The sequence below is a fragment of the Grus americana genome, chromosome 2 (genome assembly GCF_028858705.1).
Source record: "Grus americana isolate bGruAme1 chromosome 2, bGruAme1.mat, whole genome shotgun sequence".
Taxonomy (NCBI): domain Eukaryota; kingdom Metazoa; phylum Chordata; class Aves; order Gruiformes; family Gruidae; genus Grus; species Grus americana.
Genome location: NC_072853.1, coordinates 164,387,881 through 164,410,730, shown reverse-complemented (window position 1 = coordinate 164,410,730; position 22,850 = coordinate 164,387,881). Strand labels below are relative to the sequence as shown.

At 43.3% G+C, this 22,850-nt stretch overlaps 1 protein-coding gene and 1 long non-coding RNA gene across 3 annotated transcripts in view; one reads left to right on the top strand and one right to left on the bottom strand.

The window, feature by feature from the left end:
• Positions 1-9,755: 9,755 nt before the first annotated feature.
• Positions 9,756-21,915, bottom strand: LOC129203358 (uncharacterized). The gene is made up of 4 exons (XR_008575992.1): positions 21,460-21,915; positions 14,302-14,399; positions 13,415-13,557; positions 9,756-9,963 (listed from the first exon to the last, which is right to left on the bottom strand). It is a non-coding gene; the product is annotated as an uncharacterized LOC129203358 (long non-coding RNA).
• The window catches only part of CRHR2 (corticotropin releasing hormone receptor 2), a 159,554-nt gene continuing 157,740 nt past the window's right edge, over positions 21,037-22,850 (top strand). For both annotated transcript variants that reach the window (XM_054817735.1, XM_054817734.1), the window contains exon 1: positions 21,037-21,222. In XM_054817735.1, coding sequence (XP_054673710.1) covers positions 21,157-21,222 — 66 coding nt within the window. In that variant the 5' untranslated portion in view covers positions 21,037-21,156. The remainder of the gene's footprint in view (positions 21,223-22,850) is intronic.

The following is a 22,850-nucleotide window of genomic DNA, read 5'->3' as shown; positions in this document are numbered from 1 at the left end:
ATTCAGACTACTCACACTCACTGAGCTGATCAGTAGGAAATGCTGAAGAGAAGAACACATCAGAAACACTTTCTCTCTTGATTCAAGCACTTCTGGCTGTAATTAAGTACTGCCACAAAAATAGGGGATCCCTGGGGATAGATGTCTGAATCTCACAAGGCAAGGGAAGGCAGAAGAATATTTCCCTGGATTTTTTCTACGATTTGCACTAAATAGAGGGGGGAAAACCCCACTGAATTCAAGGTCTGTCAAGGTTTCCATACCAAGCACAGCACAGTGGTTGGCTTGTAAGGCAACTTAAGCAACATCTGGGGCAGAGCTGCATGCGTGAGCCATCCTGACTGTTCCCTACTTTGCTTCATTTTCTCAGAGAGCTCATTCCTTGTCATTGGGCTCTTTCCTGATGTTCAGATGAAAATAACCTGACTTTACTCCTGGTGAAGCCAATGCATAAGGCCTGACTTTCAAAGCTGCATCCTTAACCCCTTTAGTTTCTCCTACACTGGGAAATTAAAGCATGCCAGGAACAGTTTCTGAAATGTAATGGTCTCTGTGTCAATGGAGAGTGTGCTGTTGGGCACAGCTGAGGCCTGAGCCAACACACATCTCCCGGACAGGTCAGAAATTATCAGGCCAGCATGTGTTTCCAACAGGCTCTTTGTTTGTGGACCCCTTGTTTAATACAATAGATACGGGTGTTCTATGCTGGTCGTTCCCCAGGGAATGCACTCATGGATGCCTGCTTGGACTCCATTGTACTGATGCAGTGCAGTTTTGAAACCATGACCACAGATATCCCAAAACAAAAGGCACCAGATGAGAGGCAGAGAGCTGCTTGCTTACCCACCATACCACACTCAACTAGCCAGCAGCCCTGTTTAGCACTCCCCAGAGGTCATTACACACAATCTTTGCTTTAGACTATGCTAACGTGTTGCGTAATGTGACCAGTATTTCAGAAGTGTGATAGTTATATCTAAGCAGAAATCGGGGTTCCATATGGCTTTTTCTGCAGCAGCAAAGATGGTTCATGCTCACTCACTTTTCAGTTCCATCTTTATGTCAATTCATTTGCACCCCCACTGAGCTGTTGTAACTCTTTGTAAGCCAAACTGCAACCTCGATGACTAAATCAGTTAGGGTGAGAAAAAAGCACCAAACATGGGGAAACCCCTTCATTGACTATTTCTACTGCTTTTCATTTCAAAAATAACACCTAAAATATCCTCAGTTCTTTCAGGAGGATAATATAAAAGTCTTTTTTGACCATAAACTCTAAATGCTTTGGAATTTAATCCGGCAAATACTATTGCTGTGGTTCAGGCTGATTTGTCAAACATTCTTCAGCTCCATCATCAGCTCAGCCTTTGAAGGAAAAAACCACGAAGTTAGAGACCATAAGCTCTTCTTCCAGTAAGTGCTAAGCAATCCAAGCTTCATTCATCTTGTTACAGAACTAAATAGCTACCTATTGCAATAAAGGAATTACAGTCTCCTGTCAAGCTCGCTTCTTGCATTTGCTGGATATATAAGGATATCCAGATCTGATCAGCCTGGGTTCATTCAGTTAATGCCTCCTGGATGAAGCAAGACGGGAAAAAAAAAACCTGTTAATGAATAGCTATGTATTAAACTATTTTCACCTACTGGTAGAGTAATGCTTGGTTTAAACATCGAAAGCTTATCAATATAATTTATAAGTATATAGGCATAAGTATTTCACAGGGGACGTTCTAATTACTCATTTGAATATCTGCTCCTTTTCAACCTGTACCACAATTTTGTTCTCACTGCTGTCCAGTGGCACATGATAATTTTTGTTTCCTTCATTTATAAAGGTCTCTCTCCCTCTCTCTCCCCATAGATGAGGTTTTCTCTGCAGTGGGATTGGTTGCCGTAGGGCTTTGGTGCTATGAGCTGCTCAACATGGCTGCTGATTAAGCCACATCTCAAATAATGCAAAATTGCTAATTACCTTGTGGGGGTTTGGCAGGCGTTGTAAAGAGTTGGTGCTGTTCCAGGTTGTAGTAGACAGCTGTCATGCAACAGTATGAGTTACAAAATGCCTTTGTCAGGGAGCAGCAATGGCCAGCTGCTTCCTGGGGTGCAGGGAGCCAGGGACTAAGAGTGACAAACCACTCAGCAGGGCTAGGACTTCACTGGCCAAGATCCTGCCTCACAGTGCCCTGAAGTGAGGCAAATCCAGAGATGGCATCAAGGATGAGCCAAAAGTCCAAATCATCAGGCAAGTTCATGCCGATGAGGCAAGTCCAAGGTTAAGCCAGGAAGTCAATGTGCAGGTCAGGATCAGGTCTAGCAATAATAGTCAGAGCCAGACACAGTTCTCTACCACACAGGTCCATGGTGACAAGGTAGGTCCAAGGTCAGGCTAGGAAGTCAACCTGTGGGTCATAGTCTAGATCAATGGTGTTCATGTCCAGACACAGCTATGACTAAGCTCAGGATAAATATTCCTACAACATAACTCAGGCCGAGGCTGAAGGACCGGGACTGAACTTCAATGGAGGCCATGAGCAGGGGGTGTGCATAGAGGCCTCAGGAGAGGTTGGTCAGGGTTGATGAGGCCCATTAGTGCTCTCAGGACCCTAGCAGCCTGTTTCTGTCCACTGATTATAAAGGGAACAGAGACAACAAGCTCAGACACCTTGGGCTGAACAGATGAATCTCACATCAGATCTAACATCAGGGTTTTCCTGAGTCTGTCTTGATTTCTGGTGGAGCATAGCCTAAAATCAAGTCCTGCTTCAGAAGAAACTTTTCATCCCAGTTAGAAGCAGGACACTTTTGAAAACTGGAATTTAAATTATTGAGTACTACTTAGTTTCCATAGGAGGAATATACTGGTTTCTGTATGCACAAGAGAGTAACTGAATTAGGTAATGCCTCCTTAAGATCTCTTAAGACCAGTTTGCTCTTGCCTGAAGGGCAGGAAGCAAGAAGAGGCCCAAGAAATCCAACCTGATGCTGCTGAAATGCTGGAGTCAAAGAGTCAAACAAGAAATTGTCTCCCTGAAAAGCATACAGACCTTATATATGAAGGTGGTATGAAGCTTACCAGCAGAGTTTAATGACTCAGTTTCGAATGATCAAGATTTCCTTATTGTGGTACTTCATTCTTACTGATGATTGCCATCTTCTTCTCCTGGTAAGCCTCTGTAATCCATCCATTTATCACCTTCAGGCTATGCTATGGTGACTCCCTTATCGTTACCTGGACATCAGCTAGTACAGAACATGACTATTTCTATCCCCATGGCTCTGTAAATTCAGTCAATCTGAAGTCAAGATATGTAAAAGCCTAGGACAAACTCCTGTGTGCCACTGATACCTGTCTATGGGACAATCTGCTCACGAAGTTCAAGCAGCTCCATTTCCTGTTTTTCTTCAGGAAAGATTTCAACACCTCAGTCTTGAAAAAGATCTCTTCCCTTTTGAAATTCTCCCACACTTTCTCTCACCACCACAAAGCAAAATAACTGAGCCAAAAAACATTGTAGCCTTAAATACATTCTGAATCTAAAAGGAGAAATGCCAGAAAATCTGTACAATACTGCTGTTGCTCTCGATCATGTATGGAAAGCAATAACATATTATTGTGACAGCTGACAGCATCTGTCTCCAATACAGATAGATTACGGACATGTCTCCTGGGAAATATATATGTTCTGCAATGTGCTGCCAAGGCTGAGATATTCAGTCTAGTCCCAACCAAGCTAATTCTGGACATGGAAACAATATAGTTGTGTTAGTAGGATGTTCCACTCAGATAAATTGGCCTTGCTAATTGACCCATCATAGCTCCATTTTGAGAGGGACATGGCCTGTGGCACAACGAGTTTCCATGACTGTCATCCAAAGCTTCCCACAGAACGGAGAGCACACATTACTTTAGGAGACAACAATGGCAGACCCATGGGTGAAACAAAGTAGTCTCAGAAGAAGTAAAATATGCCAAATTACAAAGGGATTAGTCGTGGCTTCTTGTTTCATTGCTAGAATCAACCTAAGTTTATGCTGATTATTGCACTGGAGTGAGCTCTGATAGCAGTTCACACCTGCTAAGATTAAAATGTTCATGTCCATGATGATTTTAGTGGAGTCAGCCAGATTCCCAAGGTCAGGTGCTATGTCTTAGTATTTAAAAACCCTTATAAACATTTTCTTCTATGAATTTGCCCTCTTTTCCACATATATTCCAATATTCCATATTTAATTCCATTTATTTCTGTGTTCTCTACAGTTTCCTTTCCCTTTCTGTGAAAGTATGATGATGGGGAAAATAATATACTTCTATCCATTCTCCCCAGTTTAAGGGGGGGGAAAGAGAATCAGATTTGCCCCCCCCCTTTCCTTACCTAAGAATCTGTTCCCCCAGCTACACACGGAGTCCTCAACACCTCCCTGAGTGGGAGAAGGAAAAGATCTGGAATTTTAAGTCATGGTAACGGCATGTGGTTCCTGAGAACAAACATGCTACTTCTAAATCGGTCTTATTTTTGACCTTAACTGTAGCAACTGAGTTGCAGGTAAGGAGTTGTCTCGTGCAGGGAACTCAGCACAGCGTAAGGAGTTCCTGCCATCAGTAGACTACACAGCCAGACATAGAGATGACAGTAAATGTGAAAATCCATGGCAATTACACAGTGGTGTACTTATGGATAAAATCCACATGGGAGAATGATTTGGAGAGATATGGACCCAAAGGCACAGTTTATGGAAGGAATGTTGTCATTCTCATTTACACTATTCTTCTTTTTTTTTTTTTTTTTCCCCCCTCCTTCTTTCTGGCCCTGTATACCTACCACAACTTTAGAGTACCTGTTTCTACCCAATTTTTAAGAATGCTTGCAGGACTTTAGCCATTCCACTTCTTATTGAATCTTTGGGTAACACATGGCTTAATTAAAACTGGAGAAGGAAATAGATTTTCTTTTTCACTTGAAATTCTGACAACTGAAAACAAAATTCAATTTTAAATGGATAATGGGGAAAAAAAATTCTCTGTGAAATTAAATCAACGATAACATCAAATGCTATTTGTTTGGGGGCATTAAAAATGCTTCATTATGATTCCTGATCTCTTTGTTTCATGGGAAATAAAGTAAACCAAAAATCTCTTTTAAAATGGAAAATAAACACTGCTGCTCCTGAAAGACTGACAAGAGAATATTTCTGTGGATTTTTTTCTATTCTGATTTTTCAATAGAGTGTTTCATCAGACTTGACGTATTTCCATGACACATTTTCCTTTTGACAGGTTGACATTTCCCAGTGGGAAAACATTCCCTAGGAATGTTTCTGATGGGTTGTTTCAGATGATCTGCAGTTCTTAAAGTAAAGGCACAACTTGTGGGGTGCGGAAAAGAGTTACAGTAATTCCATGGGGAGTTTTGGAAGCAGACGGATCACTGCATTTTGTGTTCTGCCTTAATGAATCACATACATAAACAAATACTAGGGCTTAATGAAGCAGGTGACCTGATTCCTCTTTATCATAAGAACACAGCCGCTGTAGAAAATCCTTAATGTAAGACTTAGTGTCTTGACTCTTTAATAAGCATTCCCCTACTAATCTCTTAAGTCTCCAGATTTAAATAGCTGCTCAGAAGCTCAGCAGACTGAATTTACTATTAGTGAAATACACTTACTGAAAGGCATTTATTTCTTGAAAACAAATGAGCAGGATTGGGACTCAGCTTTTAAGCAGAGATCTCCACTGAGACTGATGAGAATTAATGCCTTTTGTATGTAATGATGGCAAGATCTGTCTCAGTAGTCAGACCATTTTAAAACCATGAAGCCATATTCTTACTGGCAACAAGAGGAAACTAGAATAATTTCAGCAAAACTGACTTGCTCCAGCAATAGCACATTATTTCTTTTCTGCTTCAGATGACGTTCTCACAAATGTCTGTATTTTTTTCATTATTTAAAAAAAACCCCCAAACTTACATGCACTATTTTGTCCTCTACAAAATGACTGCTTGTTTTCACTGTTGCTTGTACCAACAACCTGTCTTTAGATATTGAACTTTTTAGTTACATGCGTGAACCTAGGAATCATTATGTCCTCAATTCTGAGACTAGTAGAATTATTGATCTTAGACCTTGAACTAGCAGAGAAGGACAGGAGATTGTTAGCCAGCGGACTACAAATGTGCATGGCAAATACAAAAAAAAAGAAAAAAAAAAAGTGGTTATTTGCTACGTTACCCTATTTTCATTTCACAATAGTATTCTGTGAATTTACAATGGAGTATATCGTGAACACCATGGTGTCTGAAAGATTTAGAGCCTGCAGAAGGTGGTCAGAGAATGATTGTTTACTGTTTCTTTCAATTCAAGAACTAAGAGTTGTAAAACAAAACTACCAAGGGTCAGTTTCAAAACTAATGGTAGAAAATGATTCTTCACACTGCATGAACTGTGAAACTCCTTGACACAGCATGTGGGGAAAGGTATTTTGCATGGGTGCAAAATAATGGGCATATATAGAAATAAATATGGAATGTACGTGGAATAGACAAATTCATAGAAAAGTGAATTTTTTAAAAAGCTATTAATAGTTTTAAAATGCAAAGACATATCTCCTGACCTAGGAAATAGCTGGGACAGAAATTGCCAGAGGCTGGGTAAATACTCCAGGAAAGTATTATCTGCCTGTCCCATTTTCGTGGTAGTCATACAGTCCTAGCCCATGACATGGAGCTAGGCAGTCCCTTGTTTAGAGCAGGCACTGCCGTGGTTATACAGTTATATACCCTATGGTGCTTTGACAACACTACAGTTTCAAGGAGGCTACTCCTCGTTTAACCTGGGGTCACTGCTGTGCTCACCCGGACCTATCCAGGAGTCAGTGGCATCTGCACCTTCTGTTCATTGCAGTCAATTTTTTTTCATAATCATTTATGCCTTCTCACAGACGAGGAGCCAGGTACATAGTTTCAGACTTTAGTTCTGGAAAGAGGGTGTGAGTTTACCTGTGGAGGTTTCTGAATTTGAGGTGAGTGGAGCAGATGTGCTTGAAGGATGAATTTGAGATACAAATGTTTACTCCACACATTTATCCTTATCCATTTTCCATTGCTGTGTTTCCTCAAGCTCTTGGAAAGCTTATCAACATGTTTGTCATTGAAGTTTCCACTTACTTAAAACACCAACTGCCTGTTGCTACATGAAATTAATCCAAAGACTGCAGACCTATTCACCTGACTGCAGGCCTATTAATAACATTCTTTGCATGCTTCAGTAATCACGGACAAGCCATACATCTAATAAGTGCTTTTGAACTACTGTCAAGCTCCGTTTTAAACCTCGTTAAGATTGGATTACTTTGTTATATTAATCATGGCGGCCTTATGCCAGTGGTCCTGACTCATACTGGTTATTGTAACATATTGGCCATAAGAATAGAGGAAATGGCAAATTCAAAACTGTGGCTGAAAGAAAGAGAAAAGCAAGAAGCTGTCCCCATGGCACTTCTTTTTCCATCATACTGTCTACAGGTCAGAAGAAGTTAGGAGCCAGCATTCTGGGCTTTCAGCATTAAATTATTACGTATTTGAGACAGATAAGGAGTCGCTTTTAGTACACTTCCAATAAACTCAGTAATCAGCGCACCCACCATGCAGTGGAGAGGAGCTTTCTGCCTGCCATCTGAGCACAAAAATACTTCTTGTTGATATAAACACCACATGCTCCATGCTTTGCACACTGATGCTGCATTTTATGGTAACCACAGAAACATTCTAGGTCTTTCCAACTTTACAGGTAGGGAAAGGGAAGAAGAGAAGGCTTGACTTAAAACACAACATGTCAGCAGTGGAACGTGTGAGATTTGAATTCCTAGCTCTGGTGCCCTTGCCCAAGCCAGTAGACCAAGTCAGTCTTTCTTCCATTTTATATTTTGGGGTTTTTTTCTGAATCCAAGACTCAGGATATTTGATAGTTGGTTAGTTTTTGATTATTGTGGGAACTACATGTCCTGGAAAGCCTCATAGTGTAAGTCGTGCTGTACGGAAAGAGAGGAGTTAGAGGAGGTTGAAAATCAGTGGGCTTCCTACACAGAAAGATTGGCGTAGTAATGCAGTGTATTATATCCTAATGCTTGGCAAATTTGAGATACTCTATCATTTGCATTCTGACAGTCATCTATCATAAGCTTAGCATGGTGAGTCTTCTTTACTGAACAGAGGAAGGAGAAATGGGCATTCCCAACTATTGCTCTGAGTCCCCTTGGATATCTCTGAGGAGACATGCTGTCAAAAATGAGCCCTTCTTGAAGACAGCTCCACAGGGGAGGTAGGGTTGAGATGGCTCATCTGCTGCACTCACCACCTCAGTGGCAGATTAACAAGAGCAGAAGTCAGGTATATTTAAGGTTGCCTTTTCTTGGTTTTAAGCTTTACCTCTGTAACCTAGAGTTTTATTCGATAAAGGACTTCCCCACTGGGCTCACTAGACTAAAACCTGCTGTCTTTGTTTGAATCCTGATTGCTGCTTAAAGTAGACGAATGTGATTACTCTGGATAGAGGGGTCAAGAGATCAGCCGGTTTTTGTTTCCCTCTGGTAGAGAAGTTATTTAGATGGCAGGTATGGTCCCATGCCAGAAAAAGGAGTAAATCTTCTAAAGCAGGGAGTACTCTGGGGAGAGTCACTCAGCTGTGGGAAACTCCCTGTGCCATAAATGCCTTTTCCTTTCTTTCAGCAAAAGTATTTTTGTCTGTGTTTCACTCTGTGGCCCTGTGAGCTCTGTTTATCTTCTCCACAATTTTACTCATGAGCCAGATCAGACTGTCAACTGCCTCAGCTTTCTTCTGATTCCATTTGGTTGGTACCACCCTTGGCAGGGAGGTATGTGGAAAGCAAGTCCAGGTGTTTGAGGCAGCAGGATGTGAAGCACGTCTATGCAACATCCATCTCCTAGTGTAAATCACATAGGTAGAACATAACCTGACAATGACCACAATCTACTGATGATAACTAAACTTCACCTTTTTCCCCCTCAGGAGTTCCACAAAGATTTTTCTCAAAGGAAAAAAGCTGCCTCTATATGCAAAATAAATGTCAATGAAATGCAGACTGATAAAAAAACTTGGCTTGGAAGAAACCTCTGCAGATGTCTAGTCTAACAGCTGCTCAAAGCAGCGTTGACTTCAAAGTCATGCTCAGGGACTTGTCCAGTGAGGTACAGAAAATCCCCATGCTTATTTTTTAAATAGATTAATTCCCTGCGGCACTGATAGGAACTCTTTCAATCTTTTTTCCTTAAATAATGTAGAATTGGAGTTCTTTCCAATTTGGATCAGAAGAGGTATGCTAGCATGGTACAAGACAATGTTGGTTTCAAGCTGCTTGCTTTCTGCCTCCATATAGGGAAATTTCTAGATTTTTAATTTTTTATAAAATATTTTGGCATTCAGTAGGTCACTGCAAAACTTAGAATTCTTGTGAAGCACCTGTGCTCATACCTAAATTTTAATTCAGGCCTTATAAGGATGATGTGATTTTGCAGTCCAGCTGCATTTTATCATCATACCCATCACTGGATGTGTTCAGGATGTGTTTGTATCTGTAGGCTTCACCAGCATCCTGATTTTTTTCATGTGGATTGAAAGAACGGTCTGTGGGGTCTGTCTGCCATTCAGCCAGTATTATTGACAACTGCAGGCATTTGAGGAATATTATTCTGTCCATCTTTATATACTTCACCCAGTTGTTTCAAAGATTTCAAATGAGAATGAATAAAGCCTTTGTTAGGTCTGTCAAACACCTTCTGTATCTGTTCTTGGAGTCGAAGAGAAGTTGAACTATTTTATACATAAAATTTCAGTCTTTCACAGACTAGAACTCATTTTTTTTCTGGGAAGAAGCTCAAGATTCAGTCAATTGCTCTCATCAGCTTATCTGGAAAAAGAATTTCTTGCTTTCTTGCTTTCCACCTAAAAAGAAGACAAACAAGACAGAAATTACACACCCATAAGCATTTCAACTGCCGGTGCCTTTAGCTCAATCTCTCTACTGCTGTAGAGAAAGTGTAAAGTGCATTAGCTCTAACAATAATCTTTTCCTTTCCTTTTCATACCTCAGTGTGTAATGCAGCATTTATTGCCAAACAGCCAATACCCAGAGGACTCAATTTCTGAGCAAAAAGAAATTTTTCATTACCAATTCTCTGATAAATAAGCATGAAGTGATGCATCCTTTTTCTGCTAGCATAACTCATTCTTTCATATCTTAATAGTAGAATTAGCTACTTTCACTGATACTTCAGCATGACTTTAAATTAAAACCTTCCTTTCATGAAGGTCCCCATGCTTTATAGTGGGGATATGAAAACTTGGATACATTTAATTCTCCACCTAGAATAAACAAGGCCAGGGTTTCCCTTCCGTTGCCAGATGGTGTGGTACATTATGTTCTTCAAGTTTTTCTTCAAAAAAGGGATGGAGGAAGTCATTGATAGGAACATGTTGCAACTCAGTATTCCACCTTGAGATCACTTTCTTACAGTGTCATCTCTGTGGTAGAGAATGACAGTTCTGGAAAAGGTGAAAGTAGAGGCAGTGTAAAAGGTGAAAGCAGAGGAAATGGATGGGTCTCTGAGCAACAAGTCCTGCTGAATGATTTCCAGTACCACCCAGTGTGGTGGTGTGCTCTGATGTATCATTTACTTGTAATCATTGGATGTTACACCCTTTTTCCTACAGACAACACATTTTCCAGTTGTGTTTGTGACCCTAGTTTCAGGAATCTGGTGAGACAACTGCTTTTTTTTATTGCTTACCAACATGTCTGCTCCTTTAGCTCCTGTAATAGAGGTCTGGGATGTGATGCTGAAAGCCCAAGGCTCTGAGTCTGAGCCCATAGGTAAGAGGATCATGGAAGGCAAAAAGTGGTTGTGGAGGGACTGATCACCATTATCTTATGTTCCACAGCTTTTCAGCTTGAGATCTGCAGAGCCCAGACACGCTAGAGGAAGATAGGGCTTGGATGGCTCAGTATCTCGCTACAAATTTGTCTAGAACAAAAACGCTGCTGTGCAAAGGATAGTTTTCATCGGAGACAGCAGCTCAGTACTGGCTGGATTAGAGAATTAGTAGATTAGATGGACGAAAAGATGATTAAGAAATGTAGAGTGGTGAGCAACCAGCATAAAAATCTTTTCTCTGCCTTAAAGACCTGGAAGGAAATTTCTGTAAGCACTTGGATAGCTTAATCTCTGCTAAAATGAATAAATTGTTGGAATTTTACAGGAATGCCTTTACATTTTGATGAGATGTTTTCCTTGGTAACCTACAGGCTGAGTTCACCCACTTTGCCACCTTTTTCTGCAGCGTGCATGAAAACGTCAGCGTAGAGCTAGTAACCAAGTATGTGCACCCCAAAAGCCAAATCTTTTTTATTGATGAAGTGCAGAGCCTTATCATCTGGAGGACTTTGGAGGACCCACTGCTCACTTCACCTGACCCTTCAGATGGGAGGTTTCAATACTGGCATATGCTGTCTAGACTGGAAAAGGTTAACCATCTTCATCTAAGGTAGCACAAGTAAAGCCACTATTTCTTTGTAAAATAGAAATGACTCCTAGTGAAAACTGAGATTGTTGGAGCTAAGGACATCTGATGCAAAGAATGCTGTGGGAAGGGATTATGACTGATCGTCAGAAGGGCTAAAGGAAATGAACACAAGCAATCTTGGCTGAGCCACACTAAGCCCGCCAGCATGTATTTTAATTAGATACTGACTGAGTGAAGCATTACTTTGTAAAATTTCATACCCGAAGCTATCAAGTTTGAAACTGCTGTAGCTGATTGCTGAAATATTTAGGAGCGAATTAACATGAATGACTAAAAGGTCCTACAGCTCTCCTGCCTGTAAGAGCTCTCATAAAATAAGACAACACATGCAGCTTTAATTCAGATTCTTGGGGACAGATGTTCATCATGGGGAAGTATTGCCAAAGGTGGCACTAATTAATTGCTGTGAACAAGATGGGCGTCAGAAATCAAATACTCTCATGCCTAAAGATGATGCTTCTCAGTAAGGGTTTAAGCGTGTTGGATCAGATCTTCAGTCACTGTAAACTGTCATAATACTGTGGCAATGAAGAACAGCTAAGTGTATGACCAGTAATAAAATTTGCAGTGTAATTTCTTCTCTCATGAAAGATTGGATGGGATTCATCTCATCTAACTTCAGTTATCTACAATGCAGCTGTTCCCATCCAAACTCACTGGTCTCAGCTCCTTTCATAGTCAAAGGAAGAAATAGAACTGGGATGTGAATCAACAGACTGACTGTAGATATTGACTTTAGGGTGCTGTGAAGTGAAGCTGGAATTCTCTGACTGTATTGATTAGATGTCCACTGCCTATAAAGGGAGAGTGGAGAAACCAGCTCATCTGGAGGTACATTATAAGTAACGACTTTTATTCAGCGCAGTCCTACCTATGATGGCAGTTTTTTGAGACAGAAAATTTCCTAAGAACCAAAGTCTCATTTCCTATTTCCTTTTTTAAAAGTTCAGTGTCCTATACCAGACATGTTATGAATGTCTTATGCAGAGACTGAAATGTTAATAGGAACCTCTGCTTAGTACGCAGTCTGTCTGCTTGAATTTATTTATATTTATCAGCATAATTTCTAGACCTATTGCTTACCAAATGGAGTATTATACTGCTGTTGACTCTAGTAACTAGCAAAACTGAGGTGACTGAAGGGCAAGAAGTAAAATGAAAAAAAAACCAAAACATGTACAAGGTCCTTGTTTTTCTTTCCTAACAGTAGATAAGCCATTTATTTGACTATCAGTTTCTTGGCAGTAAGATTTTTGCAAGCAATTTATATTCTGATGCAAATGTTGCACAAACAAACTGTGGTCGCATTCAGTAGCTTCGGGATAAGTTTTATAACTATGTGTCCAATCCGAGAGTTCTAACTCACAGGGATACCTAATTCTAATTTATTTTGCATGGATACTTAGCTCACTGAAGTAAGCTGGTACTTACACACAAATGCATATGTGTACATGCCCAATATGGCTTCAAGTGGCTAACTTTAGGCACCCAGAATGGAAAAAATGCAGCAAGCACAATCCAAAATAGAAGGCAGTTATTCCTGGGAAAAGAGTGATGCTTTTCTTCAGGGATGACACAGCACCATTAGGCTAAAGAGATGAAAAGAGTTAAATTATGTCGACAGCTGAATTCTAGGCAAGTGGATGTAGAAAATCCCCGTTTTACGCATTCTGCCACTCTCTAAGCCTGGTTCTCCAGTGTGTAACTCCAGTATTCCTTCACTGAAATCCACATGGCTACAAAATGTAAAACTGTAGTTTTATTGCTGTGACTGACAAACAAATATTTGTAAAACCGCTTCTGATTCATTTACCTGCCAATTGCTGAGTCGAATTTTAGAGGCTCCTCCACTAAAGCTGAGAGTGTTGGGCAATTATGTGAATAAACTTCATGAACATTTTTTGCTTGCTTGTTTGTTTGCTGTGCTGTGAGATCCCAGAGAGCTTGCAAACAGTTCTTGGGGGAAAAAAAAAGAAAAAAAGAAGTGATTTTCAAATATTTCTCTGCAAAAGCTAAATGAGCGGTGTTGTCAGGTGATGGCAAGAAATAAAACAAACATTGCACTGGCAAAAAGTGTTTCTAGGGAAATTCCTGACATGCTGAGCGTGGTGCTGTGATAACCCCCCACAAGGAAATCCTAAAGTGACTTGGCAGTTCTGGGACCAGAAATTACTGACAACTCAGCTACTAAAATAATTGAGACCTCAAAGAATTCAGAGCAGCCTGCTCAAGGGAAGGATCCTCTCAAAACTTCAGCTGGTGAAACTGCACTTCAACAAGGAAGACGACGAAGCTTGTCAGAAATGACAGGGAAATCAGTGAAAACCTAACTGAATTGCCGTGTTCTGGCCGCAGTCACCTGCCATGCGCATACACTCAATCCACAGCAAGCAGAGGCGAAACCCCCTAACTTACCGGTTTCCCTGAGACTTGTGATGAGCTGGGAATATCCAAACCATGAAAACATGGTACAGCTGACATGCAGTGTGGGATTCAGTACCAATTTTAGATGTCTCAATGTAAGCTAGGTGCCTCGCTCTAGTTAAAGGAGATCTACTCCATACAGCCAGTGCAACATAGAGAGTGAGCCCCGAAGAGATATCTCTATTAGACACAAAAGAACTTCTTAGGTTTCATTGAGTTCACTAGATCTCCACTGACTATGATATAAGCTCAGGATTAAGATATGGAGACACTTACATTTATTTTTCTCAGTCCATGAGAGAAGTCTTGTCCATAGTAACCCATTTAAACTGCAGGACTTGATTGGGTGTCCGAGCCTCAGTTCAGAATGAAAGCTGCCATAGCATGAAAGGTGACATTGAGTTATTTGAGCCAAACACATATCTTGCAGAAAACAAAAATCTAGACAGATTAAGTGAATCAGAAAGATCCAAAGAGAAAGGAAAAATGGGAGAGGAATAAGAGTTATATGAATCTTTTTGCAAACCAGTAAGTCTCTCATTTGTAGGTTATATGTTCCCAAAGGTATTGCAATAAGAATTCTTCCTATTTCAGCCTTAACAGCAACCTATAAAATTATTTTAAGTTAAAAGGATTGGGGATTTGGCCCCAAGGTGTTATTTATTTTTTCTTTAAGACTGCTAATATTAAAAAATCACTCCTTGGAGAATGAGCATTGTTTGAAGACATTGCCTGTGAAGTGGGAAAACAAACATAAAATTTAGGAAACAGCACTGAAAACTACATCCTGCAGAAAACACTACAACAGAAAAAGATCAGTCAGATTTAAGTGTAATCGATGGATTAAAGTTGGATGCAGAAAGTGTGGGTCTCAATCTTCATTTGATTGTCTAGCACCAGATCCCTTTCAGCATCAGTGTGGTAAAATACAGGTTAACACTGCAATCTAAATGCAAAATGCAGAATATATTTCAGATAGAAGAGTGAAGAGAGAGGCTAAACCAGACATTCCTTTCTGCTATTTGAAAATCCAAGATTTACTTCCACAGAAGTACCTTGAAAGTTATTTGGAAATAATCAAGTCGTACCAAGGATCCATCACAATCACAGATCTGTTTAGAGGATATCAGTGAGGCTTGAACTTCTGAAGCCAAATTAGGTGGTTGCTCTCATGACACATTTTCCTCCTTCCCCATATGTAAAGGGAAACATTTCCTGACAATACATTTAACTATATTTTAAAGTCCCACTGAAGTAATTGCAACCATGGCACAGGTTTAGAGAGGTTTCAGTGCTTGGATAAGTATGGATGGGCCAAAGCAAGTGCAACTAAGGATTTCCTGAATTGGGATCTGTGTCATTATTTGTGTAATTGGTAGTTCCTCCTTCTCCTTCATCTGATCCACGCAAAAAGGAGTAGCTTATCCTTCCAGTGAGGTGCAGGAATAATTTCTTGAATAACCAATGAAACTATGGAAGGAAGACAATTTGAGACATGGAATACAAAGATAGCTGTATCGATAAGTACGTGCCACAGATCTCTGCATGATGGAAGTATCACCCCACGTTTGCTCTGTCCTTGTAATCATGTGTCTGCAGTAGATACTGCTCTGACTATCTTTTTTAGCCTCTTCCTGACAAGTCCACCTACCCTTCCGTCACATATGATATGGACCTGCTGGGAGTGCATTGACCTAGATACTTTTTCACCTAGAGAAAGGTGAAGGAAAAAGTCAATACCTCCAGATTTTTGCAGGAGATGTCTGCCAGGCATGAATGTCTACAGTCCCTTCCACAGGACAAGGGCACAACAGGCTAGTAACAGTGATGATTTAATGACAAATGTGGTCTGTGATAGGATCTTCTCCCTCCCCTTGCCCCAGGGTGGGATACCTGATCTCAAAACCTTGCTGGGATTTACTGCCTTTGTTTTCCCTTCAGGAGGGTCCTGGGTTGAGAGGAGGTCCCACCCCTGTTCTTTTGGACAGGAAATTTGTCTCTGAAACTGCTTTGCCAGGGAACTTTGGGTTCTCCTCAGAGCAACAGCGTCCAGGCTACCAGTTGTCCTTCACGGCTTGCCTGGCAGCTGGAGCAAGGCACCTGAAAGTCTAACTGCAAGGCACCCTGATCGGCATCCCCTGATGTGGCAGCTCTGCTGTCCCTCAGCCAGCTCGGGAAAGAGAAGCATCTGGCACTGCCTGCAGCCACCAGAACAATTCGCCCAGCCCAACCAGGCTTGGTGCTAGCGTAGGTTTGTGGGGCTCTTGGGAAGCGATGAGCTGATTGTATTGCCTTGGCAGTAGGATATACAAAACACTAAGCTGGGTATAGTGTCGCAAGGAAAACCTATGTTATTCCATGAGAATACTGTGTTCACATGAGTTCCACGGTAAAGAAAGCCAGAAAATCTATTTTATGCCTAAGGGGTGATGCTTCCACCTCATTTTCCTTCTCTGCCCCTAATCCCAAGGTTTATACTACACCCCAGAGACTCACTATTAGGAACCATTTCAAACAATGGAACTTTCTTTATATATAACCATTTTCTCCTCCATCCTACTTCTATTACTCATTGAAGCGTAATTGCAAGTACTAGCTTGTTGAAGAGGAAGAAACTATGAGCCTTTACTTTGTCAGAGTGAATTCTGTTATCCTGAGCTGTGCTCGTTACCAACTCTGCCCACCATTATTTCAGGAAACCGTTACATTCATTATTAATAACAGCCCTCCAGCTAACTTTCCAACCTTGCAGACATTATTCTGGTTTCAAATGTCATCATGTGCTCTTTTCCCTATGGCATTCACTCACTCCACAAGAAGCAGAGGGGACTCCTCCCATTTCCTTTCCCAACCTGACCTTTTTCAGATCTGGCATACCTAGATCAATTCACCTGCCTCTTTGAAACAGAGCTGAAACTGATGGAACCAAAAGGCGACAGGGCAGTACAACACCTTCAGAGATTTGTAGCTGTTCCGAGCTGTCATTTCATCTCTGGAAGGAGTTTAACTTCATTAGCTTAGGGGATGAATAAAATATCCGATACGTACTTAAAATTGGATCCACTCATATCCTGCACATGAGACCCAAAACCTATGTGAGGTCCTGAATGAGGACCCAATCTGTCCACCTTCCCCAAAAGCCTCCATCATTTGATTGCTGACAATAGGCGTAAAACCTGCATTTTGCACTGAGTGTAAAGAGCACCTAGGTAGATGTTGAGATTAGGGTCAGAAACTGAACCCAGGCTCTTTGGGTGTTTTGATCCACTTAAGTTCTAGCAAAAAGTGCAAGCAACACTCTGCATCCAACCCTATATCTGTGATCGTCACATACTCATCTGTTTCTGATCCCAGAGCTTTTTCAGTCCAGGGTCAACTTCAAAAGGAGATGCTTTGCTCATTCAAGACACTTGCAGGACAGATGCAGCAGCTGGAGCTCAGCCCCCATAAACTGACCTATCACTTAAGACTCATGGTGTCCCACTTTGCAGATGAGCAGTCCAATCATGTCATCCCTGCCATCGCTCTGCTGATAACACATCCATAGAAGAGGGCTCTGGATCTCACCTGGAGGGACATATTTGGTATTTTCTGTTGGTTCCATTTACTCTAACTGAGACACATCTCATCGCTCTGGGAGGTCATTCAATATTTCAGAGAGACAAAGTTGGCACCTGATTCAGTCCGATTCCACCCTTTGGGTACTTATGTCTTGCCTGATGTTTGTGGTTATTATTAAAACTATTTATTAAGTTACTTAGTTGTATTGTAGAAACTCCTCAGGGCTCCAGACATGGCAAGGACCTTACTGTGTTAGATGTTACACCAAGAGCTGGCCATGTCCTTGCTCCAGCAAGGATGCTTTCTGTACAGTTTCACCGCTGAGAGCACTGGGAATATTTGCAGGCTTAGAGTTGAAGATATGCCATATCCAAAGTCCTTTCAGGAGCTTTAAAAAGGAAAAAAAAAACAACCACACCACCAAACAAGCCAGGGGGACTCATCCTTGTATAGGCATGGTTGCAAGCAATATCTGAAGGTCATTTGGGCAAGAACCGAACAATCGGATCCATGCTATGATCCCATATGGAGACTCACTCCATCCAACTGATTAGAAATGTCACGTTCCTCTCCTGCATTCCTGAATCTCTGAGTATTGATCTCTAAGAGAGATTAGTCTGTTACCTAGAAGAGCAAGGCTTATGGTTCATATGCCATACCCACACGCACGACTGTCTCTGTGTGTATCTGCGTCTGTATATGTCTCTTTGTCTCCATTTTAACTCTTTGACCCATTTCACCCAGTATGATGAATGATCCTACAAGTTTTATAAAAGGAGATGACTGGAAGAAGAACCCCCAGGCGCACCATGGCTGAAGGAAAAGCTGCAGCATGAGCTCATCCCTTAAAGAACACAAGGGGATCTGAAGGGGAGCGACCTTATAAGCAACCCAGTCAACGAAAAGCTTTGGTTAGACTTTGCAATCAGCTATAAGGGTAAAAGCCCTGGAAATGAGACTGAAGGAATGATTTGTTTAATCCTTAGATAGTCACAATTTGGGGTTGTTTTGTTCTGTTTCAATATGGCTTTTAACTTTATGAGGCTCTGGTTCTGGAGAGCTCAATAAACACAGAGAAATCATAACAGAAAGCCATGGAGCAGCATGCTGGAAAACCTTTCTGGTTTCAGCACAGATGACCTATGTCCATGCACATGTAGCTTCGGGCTTCCTTTACCAATTCTTATGAGTTCATGTAATCCTGTTGTGTGTGAGTTTCCAGTCCTGGAGGTGGATGTTTAAATGCAATAAAAATTTGTGCTGGAGTTATTCCTCCTTTTGCATTTTCATGAAAGCATTCCTATTAATTGGAAGCATGCAATTTTGGTTATGGTTTTGTTTTCTTTTAATAATGAAACAAATGTTGGTGTGCAACTGACAGGGGAGGAAAAAACTAGGCAACCTTAAATATTTAAATGCATTCAAACAGTTGAATAACCAGTGGAAAAGAGAAAATAATGCTGCTTTGCGAAAACTTTTGCCAGTGTGTTAGGAGGATTCCAGGTCCTCTTGTGTATATAAGAAGTGCCCATCTCCTTGCTGTGATATTCATGCTATATTAAGTGGGATTCCTGCATGGAACTGGGAATGTAAGCCTCCTTGTAGGTGTTTTAGAGAGGGTGAGAAGCTGTTGGTTTATGCCTTTCTGAGCAAATGACAAAAAGCAAAATAATGCAGCAAGGCCCCAAGAAAGATATCCAGGTAATTCTGCTTCTAAGTAAGGCTTGCTAATCTTTTGCAAACCCTGAGAATTTGTTGGGACTCTTCATGTCACCTTTAAACCAATCAATTTAGATTTAAAAAGGCAATGTCTCAGGGAGAAAAAGGTACCACCTCCCTGACAGGAGACCATTGGCAATAGGTGACGAGGGCAGGCTTTGCCTGTCAGAGGTGACGGGCAGTGTATGACACTGCTCCCTGTGGAAATCCAGCAGCTGGGCTGGGAAGGAGCAGGTCATGTCTGCTCCTGCTCCGGAGTTGTGACTAAGGCTTGTGTGCCTTGGGACACAGCTGGGCTTTTGGGGACAGTCCCAGCTGCAACTGTGGGCAGGTACCAACTGTGATTCACAACACAGCTGGCTGTCCTCTGAGCAGATGGGATGCTGCAGAGGAGAAAAAATTGTATTAGGCTCATTGCTGGCACTGGGAAGACAAGGGCTTGGCCTGATGCCCACAGTCTAACAATGCCACAAACACATCCATTGTATGGAAAGGCCTAGCTGGATGGAGAAGGCAGGGAGGAATTAGTCTCTGTTAGGCCCAGGAGCTTACGGGCCCTGATAGCATGAAGATATGGGGTTGCCTTGTTTTGCCTTTGCTTGCATGGCAAGTATCCATAGATGAGAAGAGCAGGACAAATGTTTCTTGTTTCAGAGACAAGAAACAGCCACACAGGCTGCTTTTGGGTTGCCCGCCTGGGAGGGTGTACATTCCCAGCTGAGACATGCTGTTGGGGAGTCCTGCAAGGCTTGGTGGTGGAGAAGAAAGCGTTTCCCATTGCAGCTGGGTTGTAGCAAAGGGGATACCCCACGGCTTGGAGATTTGGGGGAAGGTGTGCTGATATATTCGGTGACCAACAGGCTAGAACCCTTTTGCTCCTGGGGTACCCAAAAGCCTGGAGACTTGCTCCTCATTATCTTGGAGGTGGAGGTCCTCATTGCACCTAGTAGCATTGCATCTAGGGCTGGGGGACTGTCCCTTACTCCTGGAGGATTGGCTGGTGGTTCATGTTGCACACAGTGTCAGGGAGGATTCTCCCTTCCTTCCCAAGGCTTGTAAAGGGTCCACAATGCACTTTGTGCCTGGGCAGTGGGGGAACCCCCTTGCTCCTGGAAGTTCACGGGCAACAGCGTTAACATTGCACCTAATGTCTGGCAGGAAGGGAGGTGGTGAAGGGATTCTTATTGCTCCTGGAGCATTAGGTGTGCGTGTGTGTGCATTGCATCGAATTTTGGAAAGGGGTACCCATTCCACCTAGAGCCTGGGGAGGAGGAATCCTCTTGTTCCTGGAATCTCTGAGGCAGTGGAATCCCCAATATACGGGGGGGGGGGAAGAGGTTGATCCCTTTTATTTCTGGAGGCTTGCATGGAAGGCTTCCCCATTGCACCCAATGCTTGAGGAAAGGGATCTCCATCGCACTTAGTGCTTGGGGAGGGGGTGACCCTCGCTTCTGGAGGATTGTGGGCAGTGAAGTCCCTATTGCACCCAGTGCCTGGTGGAGGGGGGAAGCCCTCTTGCATTCAGCGTAGGGGGCGAGGAAGGTCCCCCGTGCTTCTGGAGGCTTTGAGGGTCGCGCTTCCCCGGGGCGCCCCCAGCCGCCTCCATCCCCGAGGCGTCCTGGGCGGAGGGCGGGCTTGGCTCCCCCGCCCGGCTCCCTCCCTCCCTCGCGGGGGTTTGCCCTGGGACGCGCCGGCGGCGCTGGGGCTGGCTCCTCGGCGGCGGGCAAGGGTCAAGGGCAGCAGCGGGGAGGGGTGGGGGGGGGAGATGCCAGAGCCGGGGCAGCGCGGAGGCTCCGGCTGAGCGGGCAGCGCCGGCCCCGAGGAGACCCCCCCCTCAGCACCGCCGGCCCCATGGCGGGGCGGGCTCCGCAGCGCAGCCTCCCGGCGGCGGCGGCCGCCGCGCTCCTGCTGTTGCCCGTAAGTGCCGAGGCCGGGGAAAGGGTGGCGCGGGGGCAGGGAGGGAGAGAGGGCGGGGGACGCCCCCCGACCGCGGGGAGCCCACTCGGTCTGTGAAGGAGAGGGGGCTGTGCCCCGTCCCTCACAGGTCCCGCCCGCCCCCGGGTGCTGAGGGATCCGTCCCGGTGGCCGCTACCCGCTCCCTCACAGGTCCCGCCCGTCGCCGGGTGCTGACAGACCCCGTCCGGGGACCCTTACCTGCTCCCTCACAGGTCCCGCCCGCCCCCGGGCACTGAGGGATCCGTCCGGGGACCGTTACCTGCTCTCTCACAGGTCCCGGCCGTCGCCAGGCGCTGAAACACCCCATGGCCGCTCACCTCTGGTCCCCTCAGAGCCCCTGGGCTGACCCTTGGCTCTTCCTGGTCTCCCCTTCTCTGTGAAGTAGCTGCCTCCCCGTCCACTTTCCTTGCAGACAAGGTCCACCACAGGGACCCCACTGGGGTCGCAGCTCCCTGCCCCAGAGGAAAGGGGTTTTCCTGCCACCGCCCAGTTCAGCGGGGCAGTGGGTGGCCATGTCTGGTACCCGTTGTCCCCATCCTCTCGCCCTGGTCCCTCTCCTCACAGCATGTGCTCAGCATCGGTCGCTCTTTCACCGCAGGGAGCAGCAAACAGCGGTGGCAAAGGGCAGGACTCAGCCCGGTGCATCCATCCAAGTGTTTGCGCTGAGTTTCTCCTGAGCGAAATGTGAGACTGGCTTTTCCTCGTGGTCCTTCTTCATCACCCTGGGTGATGCTGGGATGAGGTGGAGATAAGATTGGCCTGTGTCAGACTGGACTTAAACCAGCTTTCCCAGCCCATGCTCCTAAGTCAGAGTGACTTCTTTGGTGGTTTGTTTGTTTTAAGTGATAGTTTTAAGTGTGGTGAGTGATACTTGCAGAACAAATGTGAGCGATTAAGCAGGAGGTACATTGATCTTGCGCAGAATTTGTAAAGGCTGTTCCCATAGCATTAAAAAGGTGGCAGTGATCCTTCTGGACTGTAGTGTAATTGGGCCATCTTTAACATTGTCTTAGATAAAGAAAGAAAATCTGTTCTATTTTCTTATGTTCTGTGGTTTTTAACAAAAAACTTATTATTTTCTTATGTTCTGTGGTTATTTAGATAGAGGGAAGCCAGGTCAGGAAAAGCACCATGCTCCAAAGGCAAGCGACAATTTAATCTTAAAAGCTTTGCAGTAGCCTTCTTAGAAGACAGAATATTTTCTCAGCTCCACCAATGTCTTTTTTCCCCAGTGCACATGGGATCAGAGTGGCATGGTTCTACACACTTGCTGGTTTCAATCCCAAACCAGTTCTTCCTAATCTTTGTTTCTTAGTTCCTCTTATCTTCCAGGCTGTGTTTTCCCTTATTGATTTCTTTTGGTCCATAAAAATATTTCAGTTTATGCTTAGAGAGCAGGACTTTTTGCCAGTGAGGTTATCAAAAGTACCTAGGTACTGAGAGCTGCCAGACTAATTCTTTTTCAATGAATCAAAAAATGTCATGCGCTTCCTCTGTAGATGTAATCTATGCACAGTTTTCCAGTTCCCCTGTAACTTTGCATTTGAATTATTTCTGTAAATTTAGGGATTTACTTTGCAGCTTTAAAA